The sequence below is a fragment of the Neolamprologus brichardi genome, chromosome 7 (assembly GCF_056152115.1).
Source record: "Neolamprologus brichardi isolate AB-2024 chromosome 7, ASM5615211v1, whole genome shotgun sequence".
Classification (NCBI taxonomy): Eukaryota; Metazoa; Chordata; class Actinopteri; order Cichliformes; family Cichlidae; genus Neolamprologus; species Neolamprologus brichardi.
In genome coordinates this window covers 7,907,504-7,931,619 of record NC_142110.1, presented here as the reverse complement: position 1 = coordinate 7,931,619, position 24,116 = coordinate 7,907,504, and the positions used below count along the sequence as shown (strand labels likewise).

General features: G+C 42.4%; 1 protein-coding gene across 2 annotated transcripts in view; it reads left to right on the top strand.

Moving 5' to 3' along the window:
- Window positions 1–24,116, top strand: part of itpr2 (inositol 1,4,5-trisphosphate receptor, type 2) — a 64,015-nt gene that overhangs the window by 6,207 nt on the left and 33,692 nt on the right. For both annotated transcript variants that reach the window (XM_087842976.1, XM_087842977.1), the window contains exons 4-37: window positions 752–838; window positions 1,832–1,990; window positions 2,752–2,850; window positions 2,992–3,075; window positions 3,239–3,385; window positions 4,153–4,248; window positions 4,528–4,581; window positions 7,554–7,705; window positions 8,206–8,305; window positions 8,386–8,546; window positions 8,638–8,779; window positions 8,935–9,093; window positions 9,718–9,890; window positions 10,115–10,234; window positions 10,468–10,653; window positions 10,737–10,988; window positions 11,071–11,218; window positions 11,740–11,890; window positions 13,911–14,098; window positions 14,196–14,319; window positions 14,436–14,493; window positions 14,651–14,828; window positions 15,825–15,992; window positions 16,434–16,520; window positions 16,615–16,740; window positions 16,864–16,986; window positions 17,145–17,345; window positions 17,705–17,956; window positions 18,122–18,247; window positions 18,370–18,498; window positions 18,748–18,868; window positions 19,426–19,607; window positions 19,910–20,052; window positions 20,547–20,655. In XM_087842976.1, the coding sequence (XP_087699102.1) occupies window positions 752–838; window positions 1,832–1,990; window positions 2,752–2,850; window positions 2,992–3,075; window positions 3,239–3,385; window positions 4,153–4,248; window positions 4,528–4,581; window positions 7,554–7,705; window positions 8,206–8,305; window positions 8,386–8,546; window positions 8,638–8,779; window positions 8,935–9,093; window positions 9,718–9,890; window positions 10,115–10,234; window positions 10,468–10,653; window positions 10,737–10,988; window positions 11,071–11,218; window positions 11,740–11,890; window positions 13,911–14,098; window positions 14,196–14,319; window positions 14,436–14,493; window positions 14,651–14,828; window positions 15,825–15,992; window positions 16,434–16,520; window positions 16,615–16,740; window positions 16,864–16,986; window positions 17,145–17,345; window positions 17,705–17,956; window positions 18,122–18,247; window positions 18,370–18,498; window positions 18,748–18,868; window positions 19,426–19,607; window positions 19,910–20,052; window positions 20,547–20,655 (4,785 nt within the window). The remainder of the gene's footprint in view (window positions 1–751; window positions 839–1,831; window positions 1,991–2,751; window positions 2,851–2,991; window positions 3,076–3,238; window positions 3,386–4,152; window positions 4,249–4,527; window positions 4,582–7,553; window positions 7,706–8,205; window positions 8,306–8,385; window positions 8,547–8,637; window positions 8,780–8,934; window positions 9,094–9,717; window positions 9,891–10,114; window positions 10,235–10,467; window positions 10,654–10,736; window positions 10,989–11,070; window positions 11,219–11,739; window positions 11,891–13,910; window positions 14,099–14,195; window positions 14,320–14,435; window positions 14,494–14,650; window positions 14,829–15,824; window positions 15,993–16,433; window positions 16,521–16,614; window positions 16,741–16,863; window positions 16,987–17,144; window positions 17,346–17,704; window positions 17,957–18,121; window positions 18,248–18,369; window positions 18,499–18,747; window positions 18,869–19,425; window positions 19,608–19,909; window positions 20,053–20,546; window positions 20,656–24,116) is intronic.

Genomic DNA, 24,116 nt, shown 5'->3' with positions numbered 1-24,116 from the left:
CCCCGTTATTCTTGAACATGGAGTTTGCTGTGGACAGACTGTTTGTAGCAGAAAACACTAATTGGGTTTATAGTGGACAGGCCGCCCCTCCCAGTCACAGCCCTCTAGGTCACACTGTTGTTGCCCATGTAAGCAATGAAGTCCCTCAGCAGGGGTACCTTCAAGAACTCAAACCAGGGACGCCGAGAAGACCGGGTACTCCGAACCGTCGTTGGGCACATGAGCTCAAATGATAATCGGGAAGCAATTATGCATGAATTTATGCCTAATTACAGTTTAAATCAGGGATGCACCAATCCAGTTTTTCCATCTAGTACAGATATCTGGAGTGTTAAATTATTAAGCTTTATTTGTCAACGTGAGGATAAGACGCAATGTGTTATGAGTAAGCCAACATCATTATTGAGTTTAACATCACTTTACTAATTTAACTGTAAAACACAATTTTTCTTTAGACCTCAGCGTGAGAGCCTCTACTGTGTTTTGCTGTCAGTTGAACTATTTTCTTTCCGTTGCTCTCTGATTCACCGCGGGGGTCTCCTCTGCTTGACCAGTGACACACGAAGCAGAGCAGAGAGGTTAAGAGAGCATACTTCAGTTTATTATGACCATCCAGTATATTTTTAAAAAATGGCAGCGTTGGCTGGTCGTTGATCTCGTGTGGACAACCTTTCCGTTTGTAAACAAAATGTGGAATGAGGAAGGATGTGTATGTAATAACTTTTTAACAATCGTCTGCTTCGTCACGCAGCATGCAGCAGAACTGGAGCAGAAGCAGAACGATTCAGAGAACAAGAAACTTCTTGGAGAAGTTGTCAAGTACAGCAGTGTTATCCAGGTAGAGATAATCTCTTAAACTATGGTGTTACACTCTGTTGTGTGCTGAGCCTACCTTTTGTTTTATTGTTTACCCAGCTTGTGTTACTGTCATCTAACCCGTGACACCTCAGGCAGGTTTCTAAAAAAAACAATGCTGGTATTTGATTTCACTCATTGCTGAACTCTTGCCTGCGTGGTTGGATTGGGAAACCACACATTTAACTGCTGTTGTGAAAGGTACTAACCATTGTTCCCTTACCTTAGTTAACTCGCCTTATGGATAAGCAATTTGTTTGTATTGACTCAGAGCACGGGCTAAATTAGAACCTCGTTTGTTCAGTGAATTCAGGAAATGTCTCCAAATGAAGTCAAATTAAATAACATAGTGAAGTTGCTCGTGTATTCTACAAATGAGCGGATGGCTCATTCAGTCCAGTCCTTGTACCTGAGCATTTTCAGAGGAATGTTTTTGCTTATTGTTAACACACAGAGACCTATGAAGGCACCTTGTTACTTGCAGGCTCTCAAAAACACATCATTTGTCCACTTTTCTTTAGTTGAATCTAATATCAGCGTGGTGTGCAGGGTGGAGGACATAAAGACGTGTTGGCAGACCTAAAGCAGCACTGTTCTCTGAAGCATCATCAGAAATTGCACCTGCAGCATACACATTTTGCCAGATGATTATTCAGATTATAACTTAGATTTGTTGAGCAAAAATGTTAAATATTTCATGGTTTTAGCATTTTCTGTCTTTTTTTTCTTCTTCTGAATCATATGAATAATTTTTACATACATTTTTTATGTTGTGTTTATGTTGTTTTAGTCACCTGGTGGTTGAACATAAGAAGCATTTTCTCTGTCTAACTATGATGCAAACCTTGAGACCATTTCACTGCATATCCCTGCCTACATTTACTTTTTTTCCCCTAACAATGATAGATAAATGGTCTGAATACATCCTCCTCCACTGCTCTGCCAGTGTTTAAACTGCCTAATTTTTCTGTCTCAGCTCCTGCACATAAAGAGTAATAAGTACCTGACGGTGAATAAGCGACTCCCTGCTTTGCTTGAGAAGAATGCCATGCGGGTTTCTTTGGACTCGGCTGGAAATGAGGGCTCCTGGTTCTATATTCAGCCCTTCTGGAAGCTCCGCAGCGAAGGAGACAATGTAGGTTTCTCTCTCCTTGGCATCAGCTCGTTGTAGACACGAAGTACTGTACAAACACTTGACATTCCCTCTGTCTAGACTGTCAGTTCATTGTTTGTCCTGTTCAAGTAACATTTCTGATTTTGTCCTTCTCCTTTGGCTTTAGCATCCTATGGTTAAAGGTATTGCTTCTGATTGTGCATGATGTGTGTACGTGTGTTAGGTCTGACACAAAATACTGTGGAAAAGCATGGATGCAACACCATTTCGAATGCATGTAAACTGTCAGGTTGAGATTAGAAATCTAGTCAGCTGGTTTGCTTTTTATCTACTGTTTGCCACTTCTGAAATATTGTCGAATACTCCAGAACAGCACAGGCCACCTGTTTCTGATACCACAGTGTGCTTGTGTGTGGATGCTTAAGAGGAGAAACAGTTGACCGTGTAGAGTCTGTTACAGCTTTCTATTTTATGGACTAGAAAGCATGTGTTAAGTAAGCAAAAGGAAGTGCACTTTTAAGTCCTCGTGTCTTTCGAATGCTGCATTCACATCCTCTGGCCATGGTATGAATAAATCTGTTTGCTGTGAACTGCTCGACCACTCTCTCAAGTGAAGCCCAGCCTGCTTTGCTGCTGCACCCTTGACCAGAAAAAAAAATGGGGATGTTTGAAAAGCCCTTTGCATGGATGCATTCTTACTTTCCTGTAAGCTCTTGGAAAACTGCAAGAAATTGACAAAACAGGGTCTCTTTTTGTAATTTGACTGTTCTATTGGCTTCAAGGTGGTGGTTGGAGACAAAGTGGTGCTGATGCCAGTGAACGCCGGACAGCCGCTTCACGCCAGTAACATTGAGCTTTTGGATAACCTTGGATGCAAAGAGGTGAGACTAGTGCACTTGGATTGTTTTCATCAGCACCGGGGTATTAAAAGGAGGATGTCACATTATTACTATATCATCAAAGTGATTTCGGCAGATGACTCTTATTCATCCGATTGTCTTCTACTTGTGTGCATGCCCTAGGTCAATGCTGTTAACTGCACCACCAGCTGGAAAGTCACCTTGTTCATGAAGTTCAGTGACTACAGGGACGATGTCCTAAAAGGAGTATGCTTTTTTTTTTTTTCTCCCCCGTCTCCTCCCCACTTTCTTTATATTCTTGTTAGCCGTTATTTTTAATGGAACCACATTCATTATTTGTGTCTTAAAATGTGTAACATGCAGTTTTCTTTATGTAGCACTCACGTTTTTGTTTGCCGTCCTCTGTCAGGGAGACGTTGTGAGGTTGTTTCATGCCGAGCAGGAGAAGTTTCTAACCTGTGACAAGCACAAGGATCATCAGTACGTTTTTCTCAGGACCACACTGCGGCAGTCTGCCACCTCTGCTACCAGCTCCAAGGCTCTGTGGGAGATTGAGGTAAAGCATAGAACAGACTGAAGATGTGACCGTAGTATGTTTGGTGAATTCAGAGCTTTAACAGAGTAAAACACTGACTTGTAAACTGTGCTCAGCACAATTTGGATAAGCAGATATTAAAATTGCCATGAAAAAAGATCATTTAATCATGACTTTATGACATTATTTCCCCTTTATGTAAGATATGTGCTCGTCTTTAGTTCTGTATAAACCCGTCTGTTGTGCTGCACGTTCCTCTTTATCAGCTTGCAGTAAGTTGAAGTTCCTGTTGTCCCTCTGTTTGTGCCAGGATGTACTTCTCTTACTGTATCAGTGTTTGACATGTTGTTGCAACAGTCTGTGGAAAACAGAATATTCTTGCGTTCTTGCCAGTGTGTAAGAGATGACGCGGACTCTGACTCATTCTGATACTGCGGTGCAAAATGATGTTGGCGTACCAAAAGCTTTAAAATCAAGGCATTTATGCCAGTGTGACTTTTAGTTCATGATCTTTCAGGTCATGTAACCGCACGGCGTTACATTCAGCGAATTAATCTCAATGCTTTTACACCAGCTGTCTTTTTTTCTTTTCTTTTTTAAATGTGCAGATATATGTCTAAATATATGTGCAGTACTCTAATTCACATACAAGCTGTGAGCAAGATAATTAAAGCTCCTCTCAACTGCTGGACACTGAAATACATTCTTTGGAGTGATACTGTTGAAAACATGCTAATCTCTGATTAAAAAAAATAAATAAAGCTTTTTATTTTGTGTCCTTATGTCAGGTTGTGCACTATGACCCCTGTCGGAGTGGAGCTGGACAGTGGAACAGTCTCTTCCGCTTCAAACACCTGGCGACTGGAAATTACCTGGCAGCTGAGGTGTGTTTCAGTGATTTTTTTTTTTTTTACCTGCTTTTAAAAATCAGCTGACATTAATAATCATATGGTGTTTATTGTTCAAGCTGAGTGCACCTGCTTTTCACTTTTGAGTGAGCACAGCTGAAGAGGATTTTAGATGATGTGCTGTAGGTGGCAGTGTTCCCATTGTTATGCCCACTATCACCCGTGCATTGCTGTTGAATAGATTGTATTAGGTGTTGATGATGATAATGAGCTTTCTAGATCTGAGGCCACTGACGCGTCATCTTCTCTCTGCAGGTAAACCCTGAATTCATACCCAAAACTGTGGAGACCAAAGGAGATGTGAATCAGGTAAACAAGCTGATTTACATGTATTATCACACCCCCTTGACATCAGACTGTGATTTACTTTAATTTTGCTTATATATTCTTAAGACTAAGGCACTGTCAGTATTAATGAATTTTAGAGCACGTTTAATTCTTGTTCTTTTTTCAAAATTCAACTGAAATAAGACGAGTTAATTAACACGAGAGAAACTTCAAACTGTGTTTTTAAGGTAAATGCGTTGTAACTTCAAACTTCTCTGTCTCCCCATTATTTGGTTATGCAATCCCACCAGTTCCTTTCTCTCTTTCTCGCTCGCACACACACACAAACTCTGCCAAACTCCAAATCTATATCTAGACATTTCTTTCAGCTCTTAGCGAGCTTGCACATTTGTATTCTGGCAATGCGAGGAGCATGCACACCAACTCTCTCAGTCTCGCACACTTTCTCATGCACATGCTGAATTTCAGACACACAGGGGGCTCCTTACATAACGTCTGGGTGTGTGGGGGTGCCCTGCGAGAGGGGATGGAGGGGAGGCAGACGTGCTGTCTGCTCTGCTCCGCTCGGCTGTGCTAAGCTGGTGGGGTGAGTCACTAGCAGAGCGGAGGGGGGAGGTGGAGGAGGGGAGGAGGAGAGTGGGAGGATGGAGAAGCTGAGGCATGGAGGCAGCTCCGGGGAGCTTCCCATTGACATGCAGAGAACAGTGGGAGAAATTAACCCTCACCATTATCTGCAGTATCTGCGCTCTTTAGGAGCCTAAGTACTGCAGTGTCTGACACAACACACCGAGAAGTCCCGGCTCTTTGTGTTTTCGGTGTAATTTGTACTCAATTAATCAACATTAGGTCTTATTTAGGTGTATGCATGGAAAACACAACAACTTGACACTAGGTATGTCAGTGCAGAGCCAATACTTTCCATACTTACAATTTTATTTCAGCGTGGCTGAATATTTACTGTGCAGCCCGATGTACTGGATCTGTTTTCCATTGGGTATGCGAGTACAATTTGAATTATTGCCTTGGGATGTTGCTAGATTGCACATGAGGAGAACAACAAAAAGTTTTTACTGCCTTCAGTGCTAAACTGTTTATCAGATCAATCAAAAGTTTTTACATGGGTGGAAAAATTGTAGAGTCAACGAAACGCTTGAATCAAACATTCTGTTTAATCTTGTAATCCGAAGTTTTTTGAGTGCAGCTACAGAAAAAACAAGGTTTTTTTAAATTGAAATAATCTGAATTACTGTCATTGATTTGTTTTTCATTGCTATTTTCACAAAACCAGACTACCTTTTTGCACTCGCACTTTAGGTTTTTGTTTAGTTAAACAGTGAACTATGTTTGCAGAGGACGTGAGCTGCAGTCGGAGTAGGAAGCAGGTGGAGGTATGCACTGGCGAGAAGAGAAATGAAACACATGGGTGTGAATGAGATGGGGGAAGATAAGGGAATGATAAAGATTTGAGGAGTGGAAGTAGTGAAGGTGGATTAGTTTAAATTCCTGGAATTGCAGCGAACACGAGAGGGGAAGAAGAGGGTGCGGAGGAGGGTGAAAAGGTGGAAATAAGTGTACTGGGAGATTTGTGACAGAAAGATAGCAGCAAGAGTGAAAGGGAAGGTTTACAACATATAGTGAGACCTGCTATGATGTATGACTTAGAGATGTGACACTAACAAAAAGACAGGAGGCTGAGCATGAGGTAGTAGGCTTAAAAATGCTAAGATTTTTTTCTCTGGTGATCAACAGGAGTAAGAGGATTAGAAATTAGTATTTTGGAGGGACGGGTCTGGTTACAGAGGTGACGCTGAGATGAATATGGAACTGCCAGGCAAGAGGAAAAGAGGAGGTTCATGGATGTAGTGAAACAGGACATGCAGAGGGTTGGTGAAACAGAGGAGGATGCTAGAGATGTTGTGATATGGAGGCAAATGATCCACTGTGGCAACCCCTAAAAAAGGAGCAACTGAAAGAAGTAGTAGTAAAAGATAATGACTTTGAATGGTAGTGAAGTGTAGAAAAAATAGGAAAGTGAAGGAAAGCAAGATAAAAAATAACATTGTGATTTGATGCACGCTCAATCATCCAGGTAGGTAAATGTCCAAAAGTTGATTTTGTTCATCTGGATGTAGCGTTTTGTGGGAGAAACGTTTCGTCACTCATCCAAGTGACTTCTTCAGATTAAGGAACTGACCTCCCAGCCCATTTGTTCCTTCAGTGGGCTGGTTTCAGTCATGCAAATGTACTGTTTATAAGATTGGGGAAACCTGCATCAGCTGAGACTGAAGAGGTCACTTGGATGAGTGACGAAACGTTTCTCCCACAAAACGCTACGTCCAGATGAACAAAATCAACTTTTGGAGAACATCGTGATTTACATACATGAAGTCACTCAATACACTTGAGAGTTACCAGTCCCATCCAGAGCCTGTTAGCCTGTTAATTACTTTGTGTATAATGTCATAAAAAAAACTGTTTTTCTTTCCTGTGCAACTCCACTGTATGTATGCAATTTTACATGCTGTATTTAAAAGCAATCATGAATCCATTTGAGTAGCTGGAACTAGCATTAACCCAAAAAACAAGCAAACCAAAAAAACTTGAACAATTTGAGTCACTAAAAGTTTAAAACTCTTCAGTCATTTTTTTTTTTGACTTTTAGACGTTTGAGCAACAAAAATAAGCATTTTGATGCAATGGTTCAGGAGGATAATTTGCACAATAACCCCGTTAACCTGTGTATTAATGAGTTGCACTCTGTACGACTTTCTTTAATTGACCCATTTGCGTAGCCGAGCTCTGCAGAGAGATTCTTTTTTTCTCAAGTTGAACCAGCATCGACTCTGCGCTCGCTGTGCTGCGTTGAGTCTAATAGTTGAAACAGACTCTGACTGACGAGTAACTTGCCTGTGCCATATAAGCTTTTAAACTGCACGCACAAATGTTTACTTCCTTTGTTTTTGTGTGTGTGTATGTGCGTGTGTATGTTTCAGAATGAGACAGATATTGTGTACTCGAAGAAGAAGAATCAAGCAGCAGACAGGATTGCTTTCACCTTGGTTTCTGTTCCTCATGGGAATGACATTTCATCTCTGTTTGAGCTGGATGCCACCACTCTGCAGCGTGCCGACTGTCTCGTGCCCAGGTCGGTTATTCCCACGCGACGCAACGCTAAAGAAAATAGGTTACAGCTTTGACTTTGTCCACAGGAGGCTCACAGTAGCTCATGTCAGAAAATCTTCCATTTCTAATTCTAACTTCTGAGCATTTTTCTTGAGATTACTTAAATTTTGTTGTTAGTAATAACTATAGTGACTCATGGGGGATGGAGTAAAACAGTGTTATTAAAGGTTATTCCAGGTCACAATAAGTGGAACACATTCTAGGTTAATATCTGTAACTTCTTCTTCAAATCAATCACAAACCATTGGAGTAAAAGTTGGAATAGCTGTTAAAAACAGAAATTTTAGCTTCGTAATGAGAATTTGTGACTTTCAGTATCCTAAAGTCTTGCTGCTGCTAAAAATAACAATTTAAGAATCGATGTAGGGTAATTGACCTTACTGGATGGATCATTTTTAATTCTTTTACCACAGATAAATAATTAACTGACATTCATGCTGTGAATAAATTGTCCTTCCTCAGAAACTCCTATGTAAGACTTAGACACCTGTGCACCAACACCTGGGTGACCAGCACCAACGTCCCCATTGATGCAGATGAGGAGCGTCCAGTTATGCTCAAGGTCTGAATATGGCCACACTCACACACTCGCACTAACCCTGGATAGATTACTTAACATATTTTTTTTGGCTGCCACAATAGATCGGCACCTGCTCTACTAAAGAGGACAAAGAAGCGTTCGCCATTGTGTCTGTTCCCCTATCAGAGGTCAGAGACTTGGACTTTGCTAATGATGCAAACAAAGTCTTGGAGTCCACTGTGAAGAAGTGTCTCAACGCCAGTATTACTCAAAATGAGAGGAGGTATAGAAAAGCAAGCACCGCGACATACGTGACACCAGATGATGCGCGTGCTTCATGTTCCGATGTAATATTTCATTCATGCATATTTCAGGTTTGTCACTAAGCTTTTGGAGGACCTGGTTTACTTTGTGTGTGTGGTGCCCAACAACGGAGAGGATGTTCTGTCTGTGGTCACATCCACGCCCAACCGGGAGCGGCAGAAACTCATGCGGGAACAAAACATCCTTGCCCAGGTCAGGAATATGTAAACACAGGTGCTGATTGGTACTAAGTATTAAAAAAAGGCCCCGGTGCAAAAGTCTACTGCAACGAATGATGCAGCTAAATTACAATAAAAACATTTTATGTTCCGTTCTTTATCAGTGCATTGTTGTTTTTGCTTGTCTAGATATTTGGCATCCTGAAGGCTCCATTTACAGATAGTGGCGATGGGCCAATGCTAAGGTTGGAGGATCTGGGAGACCAGCGCTATGCTCACTACAAGTATATGTTCAGCCTGTGCTACAGGATCCTACGCCACTCCCAACAAGACTATCGCAAGAACCAGGTATGTTGTCATGCTGTATATAAGTTGCTGTTTTTGGGTTTGATCAGCTAACCAGTGCGGGGAAAATAATAAAATCATAAAATCATGTAGCAACAAAGTCTCTGGCACTTTGTTGATTTTTTTTTTCAGGCCAGGAAAGTTGTTCCCTGGCCTCCGTACAAGCTGATATTGAGTTTTCATTGAGTTGTCATCAGGGTCATTAACAGTGTCAATAAGATGTGAGGTAGCTAAGGGTAGAGGTGGCTTTTGACTGAAACCAGTATAGATTCTGCCAGATGGTCTGAAAAAAATCTATTGGGGACCCCAACCGATGTGTTAATGGTCCCAATCGAGGTAGTAGGTCTCAAAAAGAAAAATGGCAAATGCATGGCAACATTCAGTCAACAATTGCGCTACGATGATCAAAACAGCAAAATGTAACTTTCCCTTCTTTAATTTTATTCCAAATCCAGTTTTTTATTTATTATTATTTATTTTAATAAAACAATAGTCTGTAGATGACCTAACAAAACCCCCAATCCTTTGGTGAGTCTCACCCACACACCTATATACACACACACACTTTTATTCCACCACCTTCTGCATTACGAGTGCTGATAAACGCATGTTTGCTTCCTCATGCAGGAATATATAGCCAAAAAATTCACAATCATGCAGGCTCAGATCGGGTATGAGATTCTGGCTGAAGACACGATCACTGCACTGGTGCACAACAACCGCAAGCTGCTGGAAAAACACATTACAGCCAGAGAGATTGAGACCTTTGTCAACCTGCTGAGGCGCAACAGAGAACCCAGGTCAGTCAAGCAGACCTCCCAAATATTAGACAACCCCAGGGAACAATTACATGGAGGGAAAAAATGCTGGAAAAGTGTTAAATTAGTTCAAATCTATCTTCCAGCTGCTGCTTACTTACTTGATATCTTTTGTTTCTTCTATTTTTATATATACTGCTTAATCTTAAATGTAAATATATATTTGAACAGATCTCGGCATTTCATGTCTGCTCTGCTTTGCACAGATTTCTGGACTATTTGTCTGATCTTTGTGTGTCCAACAAGACGGCCATCCCCATCACACAAGAGCTTATCTGTAAATTCATGCTGAATCCTTCCAATGCAGATATCCTCATCCAGACCAAGTGAGTCACACCTGGTGATTGTTATATTTTAAAATGTCCCGAACCATTAAAAAAATAAATAAAATTTCAATATGTGATGCCTTTGCACAGCGTGCAAGACTGCCGTTTCCTCCAGAGCATCTACCTCTTGTGAAATGTATATTTTCAGCAGCAGCAGCTCTACGTCAGTGTGTAAAGCGAGCAGTTTTTCTAGCTACTAGTTAATGTCTCACTCGCTCCTTTATCCTCCCAAGACTAATCTCAAACATAGAGACCACCAACCTGGAGTCCTCTCTGATACAAGAAGATGGGGATGAGGAGGAGGTTTGGCTCTATTGGATCGACAGCAACAAGGAGCCTCATGGCAAATCCATCCGCCACATGGCCCAGGATGCTAAGGCCAGCCACAAGTGTGATGCCGAGATCATTACCTACTACAGGTCTCTTTAACATCCAGTTCCACAAATGCGTGCACAGAAACCATTTTCCCCTTTTTCTGACAATTTCTTCTTCTACTCCACAGATACCAGTTAAACCTGTTTGCTAAAATGTGTCTGGACCGACAGTACCTAGCCATCAACCAGATCTCCAGTCAGCTATCTGTGGATCTGCTCCTGCGGTGCATGTATGACGACTGCCTGCCCTACAACCTCAGAGCCTCCTTTTGCCGCCTCATGTTGCATATGCATGTGGATCGTGACCCACAGGAGTCCGTGGTTCCTGTGCGCTATGCCCGCCTCTGGACCGAGATCCCCTCCAAGATCAACATTAACGAGTGAGCATCTACATGTTGGGTTATGTGTGTTTACAAGTATAATTTGTGAGTGACTACATGTAGATTTTAATGGCTTCAACAGGTTTGAGTACGAGTCAACCGACAGCTCAACGGAGGAAATGAAGAAGAAGTTTGCTCCAACTATGGAGTTTGTGGAAGAATATCTTAAGGATGTGCTAAACCAGGCTCATCCTTTTGAGGAAAAAGCTAAGAATGAACTCACATTGGAGGTAGGATAAACAAAACTTCAGACCTAACTTTGGCATGTTTTTTTTTTCTTCCATTTACTGGTTTTATTGGGTAGGGCAGCACGGTGGCACGGTGGTTAGCACTGTTGCCGCACAGCAAGAAGGTCCTGAGTTCAATTCCACCATCAGGCCGGGGTCTTTCTGTGTGGAGTTTGCATGTTCTCCCCGTGTTTGCGTGGGTTCCCTCCGGGTACTCCGGCTTCCTCCCACCGTCCAAAGACATGCATCTTGTGGGGACAGGTTAATTGGATAATCCAAATTGCCACTAGGTATGAATGTGTGAGTGAATGTGAGTGTGAATGGTTGTCTGTCCCTGTGTGTTGGCCCTGCGACAGACTGGCGACCTGTCCAGGGTGTACCCCGCCTCTCGCCCTATGACAGCTGGGATAGGCTCCAGCGCCCCCCGCGACCCTGAAAAAGGATAAGTGGAAGCGAATGGATGGATGGATGGATGGTTTTATTGGGTTGTTTTAATGATGGATCATGTTTGAATTCTCTTTCAGGTGGTGAACCTGGCTCGAAATCTGGTTTACTTTGGTTTTTATAGCTTTAGTGAGTTGCTGCGCCTCACGCGCACTCTGCTGTCCATCTTGGATTTTGTCCAGTACCCGGCCAGCCCCTTGAACAAGCTCAACAAAGGCCCAGAGGCTGGCGGTTAGTGCAGTTATGTGTTTAAATTACTGTATGTGTCTTTGATTTTTTTTTTTTTTAATCTAAATTTAATGCGAATTTATGCAGGAGTGGCTGTGAATGAAAACATGAGGTTTGAAGTCAACTGTTAAAGTAGACGGAGAAAGCAGAGGAACAAAATTCATCATTAATTATGCTTAGTTGATTTTTTTAGAGGTTTTTAGGGAAATAAAAATGAGATCAATGAAACCAAGATATGAACTTATAACTAATGAGACGTGGAGATGGTTAATGAGGATTTTCTGCAGAGAACAGAGAAAATGACAGATCTGCTCATGCAATGCAGATAGAATTTAAACAAAAATTAAAACTTTTAAGATTGGTGAACGAACTGGTAGATACAAATGGTGTTGAGGTTTAACGACATGAAAACACTAACTATATATTAAATTTTCTTCAGCTGGAGAAACATCTGGGTCATCTACGATGCTGTGAAAAAGTTTTTGCCCCTTTCCTTTTTTCATAGGTTTTCAGAATATCTGTCACCTCTTATATTTTAAACAACTTGTAAAATCACACAAAGATAACCAGCTTAAATAGAAAATGCAGTTTTTAAATTATGATTTAACTGAGGGGAGAAAAAGATATCCAAACCTACCTGCCCTGTGTGAAAAAGCAATTGCCACCTAAGCCTAATAACTGGTTTTGCCACTCTTTGCAACAAGAGCTGCTGTATAAAAGGCCCCAAAGTTCATATAATAGTTTTAATGGTGTTTATAAGTTTATATAAGTTCATTTAATGTTCAGTCTTCTGTCAGTTTGGGCCGGCCCACCTTCTAGTGACATCATCCAGTTAGTAAGGTGGGCAGTTTAATGTTGGATGAGCAGTGTTGGTCCGGAGGGGGTGCACTGATTCCTGGGGAAAGTTATGTGTGCGTAAATGACAAGTAAGTAGTGACCTGTGTTGTATTTTGCCTTTGTTTGTGTCAGTACTGTAGTATGTTACCATTTAGGAGCTAATGTAGTCCATAGTTGGAGCGGTAGGCCACGCATGCAACGCGTGAGTTCACCCTCATTTCATATGCTAATTTATGTTGTTAGCTTACCCCGGTTTAGCTTTGTTGACGCATGTACGGTCGCTCGTATGTCCATAATGTCATTCCTGTGTTCCTTCTCTGTATGTTGTATGTGATGCTTGTGATTGTTTACTTTGAAGTAGCGGAGTTTGTAGCGAACAATTAGGTACGAGAACTAATAAAATAGGAATGACATTATGGACATACGAGCGACCGTACATGCGTCAACAAAGCTAAACCGGGGTAAGCTAACAACATAAATTAGCATATGAAATGAGGGTGAACTCACGCGTTGCATGCGTGGCCTACCGCTCCAACTATGGACTACTTTAGCTCCTAAATGGTAACATACTACAGTACTGACACAAACAAAGGCAAAATACAACACAGGTCACTACTTACTTGTCATTTACGCACACATAACTTTCCCCAGGAATCAGTGCACCCCCTCCGGACCAACACTGCTCATCCGACATTAAACTGCCCACCTTACTAACCGGATGATGTCACTAGAAGGTGGGCCGGCCCAAACTGACAGAAGACTGAACATTAAATGAACTTATATAAACGTATAAACACCATTAAAACTATTATATGAACTTTGGGGCCTTTTATACAGCTGCAATCAAGTGTTTGCGATACCTGCCAAAAAAAGTGGTTTATCACAGTTAATTCATGATTTGTCATTAATGTGACTATATGTGAAAAAGTAATTCATTTATTATTCATTACTTTTTCACATGGGGCAGGTAGGTTTGGATAGCTGAAAAAAAGTTTTATGATGTGAAATGTGACAAATATGCAAAAAAAACACTAAGAAATCAAGAAGAGGGCAAAGACTTTTTTTATAGCTGTGTAGCATTTTGTTTCTCTTGACTTTCCTAGCTTTTAATGAACGTAATCTAACTTCAATAGGCTTGACACACACAAACACATAATGAGACATGTATAAATCTTATTTTCTTTAGGCAACAATGTCCTGCGAACGATCCACGGTGTTGGTGAAATGATGACTCAGATGGTGATGAGTCGAGGTGTGCCACACATCCTCCCTGACTCTCCTCCTCCTCTACGCTATGGGAAGGTGCTCTTCCTGCCTGAAAATGAGGATTTGATGGTGATGGACACAAAACTAAAGATCATCGAGATCCTGCAAGTCAGTGGCACTTCTATATGTTCTGCTTACCATCACTGCTGCATTTCTTTTTCAGTGCTTGACACTTTTTTTGTGAACTTTGTTTTTTTTCTGACAGTTCATCTTGAGTGTGAGGTTGGATTACAGGATCACATACTTACTGTCGATCTACAAGAAAGCGTTTGGGGACAGGGCCTTAACTGACAGCTCGATGTCTTTGGCCGATGTGCCTCCAATAACACGTGAGACTTTCCTCTCTTACCGTGCAAATGCAGAAAAGTTATTTTATTACATTATCCTGTGTTAATTACTGCAGTCTGCTCACATCACTTTTTCTTTCATTTTATTTTGTCTTCAGCTTCTGAACCTGACATAGATGAGATTGTACAAAAAGCAGAGAGCATGTTTGTAGAAAGGTAGGTGAACATGTGCCTATTTATTGACTCCTGATTTGTTGGGGCATTTATGCCTTTATTAGATTGACAGTAGATACAGACAGGAAATGTATGCCAGTGTTTTTTAATATGCTTTCAAACATTCATATAAAGCAAATTAAAATTTAAATATGCACAGCTCTGACTTCAGCTCTGAGTGGAGCGCGGTGGAGCTGGACGGTGAGGATGGCCGGACATTTTTGAGAGTTCTGATCTATCTCATCATGCAAGATTATCCCCCACTGGTATCTGGGTCTCTGCAGCTCCTCTTTAAACACTTCAGTCAGAGATCTGAGGTGCTGGAGGCCTTCAAACAGGTAACAACAAAGCAGTTGCACTTTCTGAGTTAAGTTAAGAGTTTTTTCAGTACTGGTTGATGTAATCAGTTTGGAGGAGGAGTGTTCTCTAAAGAGCCAACAGCTCTAAAATGCATCACTAAGAGATTCCTCAGATGGAAAAACTGCCTAAGAGCCAGTTTGACTCCAAAGTGGTGCACAGAGACTTATTAGAAGATAGAAATTTATTTTGGTTATACATATTTTAGGAATATGCCATGGCCTCCAAATCTGAGGCCATGGTTCTCAGCCGGAAAAGGGTGGAGTGCCCACTCCGGGTCGGGGATGAGTTCCTGCCCCAAGTGGAGGAGTTCAAGTATCTCGGGGTCTTGTTCGCGAGTGATGGGAGAAGGGAGCCGGAGATCGACAGACGGATTGGGGCTGCAGCTGCAGTGATGCAGACGCTGCACCGGTCCGTCGTGGTGAAGAGGGAGCTGAGTGTAAAAGCGAAGCTCTCAATTTACCGGTCGATCTACGTCCCTACCCTCACCTATGGCCAAGAGCTGTGGGTAGCGACCGAAAGAACGAGATCGCGGATACAAGCGGGAGAAATGAGCTTCCTCCGAAGGGTGGCTGGCCTCTCCCTTAGAGATAGGGTGAGAAGTTCGGCCATCCGGGAGGGGCTCAGAGTAGAGCCGCTGCTGCTCCACATCGAAAGGAGCCAGCTGAGGTGGTTTGGGCATCTGACAAGGATGCCCCCTGGGCGCCTCCTGGGTGAGGTGTTCCAGGCATGTCCCACCGGGAGGAGGCCCCGGGGCAGACCCAGGACACGCTGGAGAGATTATATCTCTCGGCTGGCCTGGGAACGCCTTGGTGTTCCCCCGGATGAGCTGGAGGAGGTGGCTGGGGAGAGGGAGGTCTGGGCTTCTTTGCTTAGGCTGCTGCCCCTGCGACCCGGCCTCGGATAAAGCGGATGAAGGATATTTTAGGAATATCCCTGACTGACTTTACTCTTCATTGTGCACGTGTGTGTCTTAGGTCCAGCTGCTCGTGTCAGAGCAGGATGTAGAGAACTACAAGCAGATCAAGTCGGATCTGGACCAGCTGCGTCTGACCGTTGAGAAGTCAGAGCTGTGGGTGGAGAAGAGCATAGTCTACACCGGTGAAGAACTTGCTGCCAAGATGGCCAAAGAGCCAAATGCTGAGGTGCTGTGCTCGTATTTAAAAGTAAAGCATCTAGAAGCAACATCTAAAAGTAACGTTTTACATTTTAGAATTGGATATGACATTTTCAGCTCTCTCAGAAATTACTGTTTGTGTTAAATGGGCCATCAGTAATTCTTCTGCACTGTAAATGGTTTCGATGATTGTTGTTTTTTCTTCACAGCTAATGAAAAAGTCCAACTGTTCTGTTAGCTTAATTAGTAAAAAATGTCTGACTTCACAGGGAACTGCATTTAGGCACTTGTGTGTCACAAATTGTTATTTTTATTGTTATTTTTAGAGCATCTCCGTGAGTGCTGGAAGTCTTTGAACACACTTTAATAACTCACTGAGATGGGATAAGATTGTTTCATATTAAAAACAGACCTGTTTTAAAGTGGACATTGAGCACAACTGCTTTCACATGTCTCATGTCTCTCTCAGGAGGCTGTTCTGAGCCCAGTGCAGGATGGGGAAAGTAAACCTCAGATTGACGGTAACAAGGCAAACAACTATAACATAGTAAAAGAGGTGCGCTGCACATCCTTATCTCAAGTGTGTTCCTGTAAAATGTCTGTTGGGCTCTTGTGCATCTGAGAAAAAAATTTGTGCGTCTCATCTATAGATCCTGCTGCGGCTCAGTAAGCTGTGTTACGGCAACAAGAAGAGTCGCGCGCAGCAGCAGAGGCTGCTGAAGAACATGGGAGCTCATACAGTGGTGCTGGACCTGCTGCAGATCCCTTATGAGAAGGTAAGCCGTGTACACAACAGCCAGTTCAATGATTTTCTGCTTCAGTCTGTGTGCAACATAGTTACTGGATGTCTTCCTGATTCTCTAATCATCTTTTATTTCCCCGGCGCCATGTTCTCACAGAGTGATGACAAGATGAATGACATCATGACCCTGGCACATACATTTCTCCAAAACTTTTGCAAAGGAAACCATCAGAATCAAGTTCTCCTACATAAACAGCTGAACCTCTTCCTCACTCCAGGGGTGTGTAGACATGACTATGCTCCACTTTTTCTCATGCTGGCATGCCTTTGGGTGTCCTCTTTCTAGTAGTGCGACAGCCGTATGGTTTCTTTTGATGAATGATTCAGTGTGCCGTTTAAGTGAACGTTTTCATCTTCACAACTCCTGCTTTTCTCCAGCTGCTGGAAGCTGAGACGATGCGCCACATCTTTATGAACAACTACCAGCTGTGCAATGAGATCAGTGAGCGGGTGGTCCATCATTTTGTCCACTGCATCGAAACGCACGGAAGACATGTTCAGTACCTCAAGTTTTTGCAAACCATTGTGAAGGCTGATACAAAATATGTAAAGAAATGTCAGGACAAAGTCATGACAGAGGTTTGTTTTTATTGTTTGTTTTTTGTGTGAAAAATGGGGGAAAAAAATTATCTTATGAACAGGAAACACTCATGTGGAAGTTCTCCAAATCAGTTATCATGTATTTTTCTTAATAACTGCATTTTTCTTAATCTAACTGGTTATTTAAGAATGTAACATGTGACAGATTGTTATTACTAATCATAACATTTCATGTTTGGTTTTCACTGAACTTGAGAAGATGAGAATACTTGCGCACTACACAAAGAATCAATTATAAATTGAAAGGCTTTTTTTATGCTTACTTTTAAATGAATGCCGGTGTGCGAGACTCTTCCTTAAACCTTTCTTTTTCTTGGGTTCTCTGTTTGCGTGTCCAGCTGGTGAACGCTGGTGAGGACGTGCTGGTGTTCTACAACGACCGCTCGTCTTTCCAGGTGTTGTTGCAAATGATGGGCTCTGAGCGGGAGCGGGGCGATGAGTATGGAGCTCTGGCGTATCACAACACACTCGTGGAGCTGCTGGCTGCCTGCACCGAGGGAAAGAACGTCTACACTGAGCTGAAATGCAATTCCCTGCTGCCGCTGGATGACATTGTTAAAGTTGTCACTGATGTGAATTGCATACCAGAGGTAGTGACCAGATAGTTTTACGACACAATAAGAATACACGTTGAGGTGTAGGGTAAAGATAAATAATATCACCATCCTTCTGTAAAGACATTTTTGGTTATATTTCAGTGCCGTGTGCCTTCAAAAACTAATTGGGCATTGCTTTTTCTAATTTCTCGCCCTAAGGTCAAAACTGCTTATGTGAACTTTGTGAATCACTGCTATGTGGACACAGAGGTCGAAATGAAGGAGATCTACACCTCCTCCCATATCTGGAAGCTCTTTGATAACTTCCTGGTGGACATGGCCAGTGTAAGTCAGGTTCATTCACCTCTTTTTCTTTCCTTATGAACCAATGGAAAGTGTTATGTGTCAAGACTATTGCATAGGAAATGATAATAGACATATTCCTCTACATGATTTTTGTAATTTAGGTGTGCAACACTACAACGGAGCGTAGCCATGCAGATCTAGCCCTGGAGAAGTATGTGACGGAGACGGTGATGGCCATTGTCAAGGGTTTCTTCAGCTCTCAGTTCTCTGTTAATCACTCTAACCTACAGGTATCTCTTCACCCCTGACAAGCATGCAAATGTCATGGATTTGGATAACTTTATGGTGAACATATTTAATAAAGATTGAGTTATTTTTTTAGCAGTAATGCAGTAATGACCTCAGAGACATTCAATTTTCAAGTCATGCCATCTGATTCTTCCTCTGTATTTCTCTGTGGTTATGCCTTTTTAAGTTAAAGCATCCTGCTATTTCTTTTTCTTCTTCTTCTTCTTCTTCTTCTTTTATTTAATATATAGACAAACCAGTCTATCTTCATCAAGCTCCTCCAGTCAGCCTTCCGGATTTACAACTGCACATGGCTCAGCTCAGCTCAGAAGGCTAATATTGAGAGTTGTATCAAAACGCTGTCCGATGTGGGTGAGTTCAGCCTCGATAGGAGATGGTTTCATTACTTCACATTCACTGTATATTTAAAAAGTTTCATCAGCATATGCTGATGTGAATTTTTACCAATATTTATTGCTGTAATGTTGCTTTTCAATTGTCCTTTATTTTACTTATTATATGACATAATCGTGTGCAGCACAGTTCCATTGTCCTTTGCTGGATCAGCCAAAGTTAGGCTTTGGTTGCATTTGAGGTTGAAACATATTTGAAAAAGAGATCTTTCACAACACCTCCACGCAGTCTTATAAAAAACTAAATACACCCTGTGACTCAGTAGCTTGAGGAGCCGCTTTTAGCAGCTATACCTTGAAGTAACTAGTTTCTGTATGACTTTAACAATCTCTGACATCATTGTGGAAGAATTTTACAGTGTTGCTTCACTCCATTGATGTTTGCAAGCAGTACTTGGTGTGTGCTTAGTTTTCCATAGGGCTGCATAGAATCCTGTGAAAGCCTCCCTTTTCGCATGACTGTAAAGTTAAGCTCACGATGACATCTCCTACATGTTCTACGTGTTCTTCCTTCAGCTAAGGCACGGTCCATAGCCATCCCTGTTGATCTGGACAGCCAGGTCAACACTTTGTCTCTCAAGTTCCATAGTAATATGGTGCAGCGGGCAGCTAAAGATTGGAGGATCTCTGCACGTACACGACCTCGCAAGGAGCCACTGGGTGGGCCTGACTATAAGAACATCATAGAGAAGCTGCAGGTGAACCTTTATTCTAACACTGGGAGTCTACATCTATGCTAGCAGCTCTGACACTGCTGTGCTTTGAGTCTATGATAATGTGCAACATGCTCAAGAAGGAATATTAGGCAAATGAACATTTTGATCTGACGACTGTGCTAAGAATTTATCCTCTGGGTATATAGAAAGTTTCAATAGTCACAGTAGTGGCCTGACAAACTGACATTGCCATCCCTTGAAATGACGTAATGTATGAACATGCATGCTCATCAGCACTACAGTCTCTGCTGCAGCATTTTTAATGCGTCTGTTGTGTTGTGCAGGGAGTTGTGTCCCATCTGGAGGAGCAGTTCAGTCCAAAGGTTCAGGCAGAGTTTTCTGTGCTGGTGGATGTTCTGCATAGCCCAGAACTGCTGTTTCCAGAGCCTGCTCGTTTACGCTGTGAGGGTGGCGCTTTTATGTCCAAGTAAGCAGCTCTCTATAAACTGTCCTTAGAACAAAGACAGCACGCAGGCCACAATTTAAAGTATTTAAAACTAGCAGCATGATTAAGTTAGTATTTGGAGTTATGTGCAGTTTTTGACAATTTTTTTTTCACCTTTTTATCAGCTGTGTAGACGCTGGAAAAGTAAAAAAATAATAAACTTGCAAATGATAAATGAACGACATTGCATAGAGCCACATTCAGCTTTAAATGAAACGAATGAGAGCATGGTAGCAAAAAAGTCAGTATTTGTGGCAGTTACCTGCATGAATTGACAAATACATTTTGTAAAAAATACTCAGACACATCATCAAACCTCTGGGGGTGCTCTCACTATTTCTTCTCTATGACACCCTCTGGGAACAGAGAGTGAGATTTCACCTGCGGTGATCATTAAAGCGTGGCCTTGTTTTGTGAGCAAGCGAGTGCGTTAAGCAGAAACCAAAATGACGCAGCACCTCTTATCGCTCTTCCAGACTAATCAAACACACCAAGAAGCTGATGGACAAAGAGGATAAATTGTGTCTGAAGATCCTGGAGACGCTCAGAGAGATGCTGGAAAAGAAGGAAAGCTTTGAGCAATCTGTGAGTACATGACACTTTAGGTGACTTTAACAAGTTCACCAAGTGAATGGTTTTAGGGTGTCACATTCACCTTTGCATACAAATTACATTACGTGAGTGAGAACATCCAAAAGTTTGTTTTGGATTTATCCTCAACTTCATGTGTTGGCAATGCTGTGCTCCTATAGCAGTGCAGCGTAGTGCTTGTTTTCTCTCAGGTCTGTCAGCCCAGAGCCCAGACTCCCCTTCATCAGTATGCTGTGGGCCTTTCTGTGTTACATAAGGCAGGGAGGCACTTGAGGACACACTCACACTGAGAGGGAGAAAAGGAAGGAGGAAGTAAACGAAGGAGGAGGTGGTGGGGGGGGCACGCGCTGAACAAACAAATCAATACTGCAGCGAGTTGGGGGTACAGGAGCCCCTGTCCTGCTGCACCTCCCTCTCAGCCAGAGGCCCGGGAAGTGAATGACTAGAGTTGGTAGGATGACACGCAAATTTGTGTAGAGGAGACTCGAAGAGGTGGCTACGTGTGCGAGAGCGCGCATGTTTGTTCACACTGACAGGGGTGGAAGGTGAGGGCCAAAGTACAAAAACATCAAGCTTGTAATTACTTCTTGCTCCAGCTGTGTGGCGAGAGAAGGTGCCAGTGTGAAGTTCACACAGGGTGCGCCGTTCCTGTAAAGACCTTTTATCAGTTCGCACAAAAACATGACATGGCCTGTTTTAATCGTCCACTGCTTTGCTCAGTTTGCAGCTCCGTTTGTCTTGTTTTAAAGAAAAGTGGTAGGAAAGCACGTTTGCATGTTTCATGCATGCATGTGATTATTATTAGTCCACTTAAGGCACAGCTTATTAAAGCAGAACAAATGTATGTTCTTTTACCTTCTATTTCAGTATAATGGTATTACTAATACTGTCAGGACTACGTTGCTCAATATAGCACACGGCAACTTGTTTGACTTCCAGCTGCTTGAGGAGTCAGAGTTTTGCTTTTCCCTATTTGTGTTTGTATTGTGTGTCAGTCAGCCAAGCTATGTGTTTTTTTGTTTTTTTTTGGTGAGCTTTTTTTTATTTTACTTGAAAGGCAAATGATTCAACAGTTGGTTGGAACAAGATAAGAGGAATTCAAAGTGGAAAAACAGTCACTTTTTTTAAAAGCGGCTTCGAGAAGCCAGACAGTGCGGTAACGATATGTGAAATGTCAGTTTGTGTAGGTGTGCATGAGTGTGCTCGAGCATGTATTTGCGGCCTCTCTTTGTCATATCCGCGTAGCCCTGAGTGTGGAGCTGCAGCCTTACTGCACGAGAGAGAGTGAGAGAGAGAGAGAGAGAAAAACGATTGATGGAAATAATGAGAGAGAGAGAGAGAGAGAAAGAGAGAGAGAGGCAGGCAAGCAGACAGACAAAAACAGAAGGAGAGAGACAGAGTGACAGCAAAGGCAGTAGAGGTTGGTGGCTCCCCTGGGGTGCAATGAGTGGGTGGAGGAGAGTGAGTGAAAGAGATGGAGGGAGAGTCATTGAGGGAGCGAGGGAAGCAGCCATGTGAGGAGCCATGTGAGTGAAAGAGAAAAAAAAGTGGGCAGCGGCTGCAGGGATAGGGATTGGAGAGAAGCAGAGTCTGCTCAGACCATGAGGAGACAGGGCAGGGGGTGCGCTTACGTAACAGCCTGCAGTGGCTGAGCCAGCGTCACGTGTACCACCACGTTCTCCCTCCCTCCCTGCTTACTCTCACTCTCCTGTCCGCTTGCTGCCTCTGTCTTCCTCCTTTGCTCCCGCTACGCTTTATCTTAGTCTGTGGCAGTCTGTCTGCCCGCCTGAGTATTATAATTTTATTTATTTTTTGTCTCGCTCACGCCTGCTCCCACCCAGGCCCTGCTCAGGTGTTTGCCTTGATCAGAGAGGGCAAGATCTGCAGTAACTGCACAGAGATGTGTTGGCTCTGACTGCTGCGTGTCACTTATTTTGGTTGTCAGTAAAAGGCCACTTTAAATGTTTGTGCTCTCACTTGCCCTCGGGAAGTCTGGGTTGTATTGTTCGGGGTAAAAAGTTTAGTGATTTATTTAGCTTTCTTTCCTTTTCTAAGGTGGATATCAGTCAGGACTACTTATAAAAATAAACAAATAAATAAATAGAAAACCTAATGATCGGCGCTTTTCTTTTCTTTAATGAAGTGAAGCAATTCTCCAAAACAGCTGAGCACTGTAGATTTTAATGGCACACATTTGATGCCAGCCAGTATTTACAACGCAAGGAAACGCTCATGTGTTTTTTTTAATAGTTTTGTTTCGCCAACAATGGGAGGCTGTTGAAAGAGAAGGATGTAAACGCCTTTGGCTACACAGAGAATACTTCATAATAGGATCAGCTGGTTGCTGGTTTCAGGGATTTGTTAGCAATAAGATATTTTTATAAATCCTTGCAGTTACAAATGTTAGCAGCCTGTGATTAAACTTTTACTAGCCTGTATTTAAGATATTTTTTAAAATGATATAGACGTATGCATAAGTATGTAAACAAGTGACATAGGAATAAAAAAACCCAGCTAATTATGTAATCTAAACCACTCTCACGTGGTTTCTTTTTCCTCTCTCTATCACACTCATCTGTCATTCACACGATGTCTGTCTGTCTCTCATTCTGTCTTGCTTGCCAAGTTTCACACCACCTGCCCAAGGCAAAGCAGATTTACAGATTACCACCCTCTCGATGCTAAGCGCATCACACACAAACACACACGTAGATGCAAGGACTCAGACTCGCACACACTCCCAGGCATGCAGTGTCATGCTGGCTTGCCCTGCGTGAGCTCATCCTGCAGGCCTTTCCTTGTTTGTCTGTCTGATGGGAATCATGATGGACCATGCCTTTAGGTTTTCTAGGTGGAGAGGGTCAGGCTGGCAGAGAGCTGCGTGAGCTCATGCGTACATTGTAAAGGTTGACCTTTGGCTGGACTCTGGCTGAGACAGCATGCTGAGTTGAGTCAGAAAGTTGGAGATTGCAGAGGTGTAACCAAAATAGTTTTGATTTGTGAAGTTTAACTTATCTAATACAAAAAAAGTGTTTATTTTGCTGCGTGAACTTGTGCTGAGGAGGTTCTTCTCAGTTCCTCTTGCCCTTGCTTCCCTCGATCCATCAGCCAGGTGTCTGTTAGGGGAGCATTATGCTTTGGTTTCCATGGCAATGAGGGATTAGAACACGTTGTTTTGTCTAGTCTGGCCGTGACTGGGCGCTGGAGGTCTGCGTACACCATGTAGAGATGCCTCCAGAACTGGAGCACGATGCCTGCTGAACTCTTTTAGTTCCAAGCAGAGAGAGACAGAGAGAAAGTTTCACTTGTACTGCAAGAAGATATCCTACTAGAATACAAAACACTGAATTATACTTATTTGAACTTAGAAATAATCTTCCTGTGGGTTGAGCAAAAATATTTCAGTTGCTCCAGTTGTTCTTATAAAACCTTGAACATGGGTGGATAATTATTTT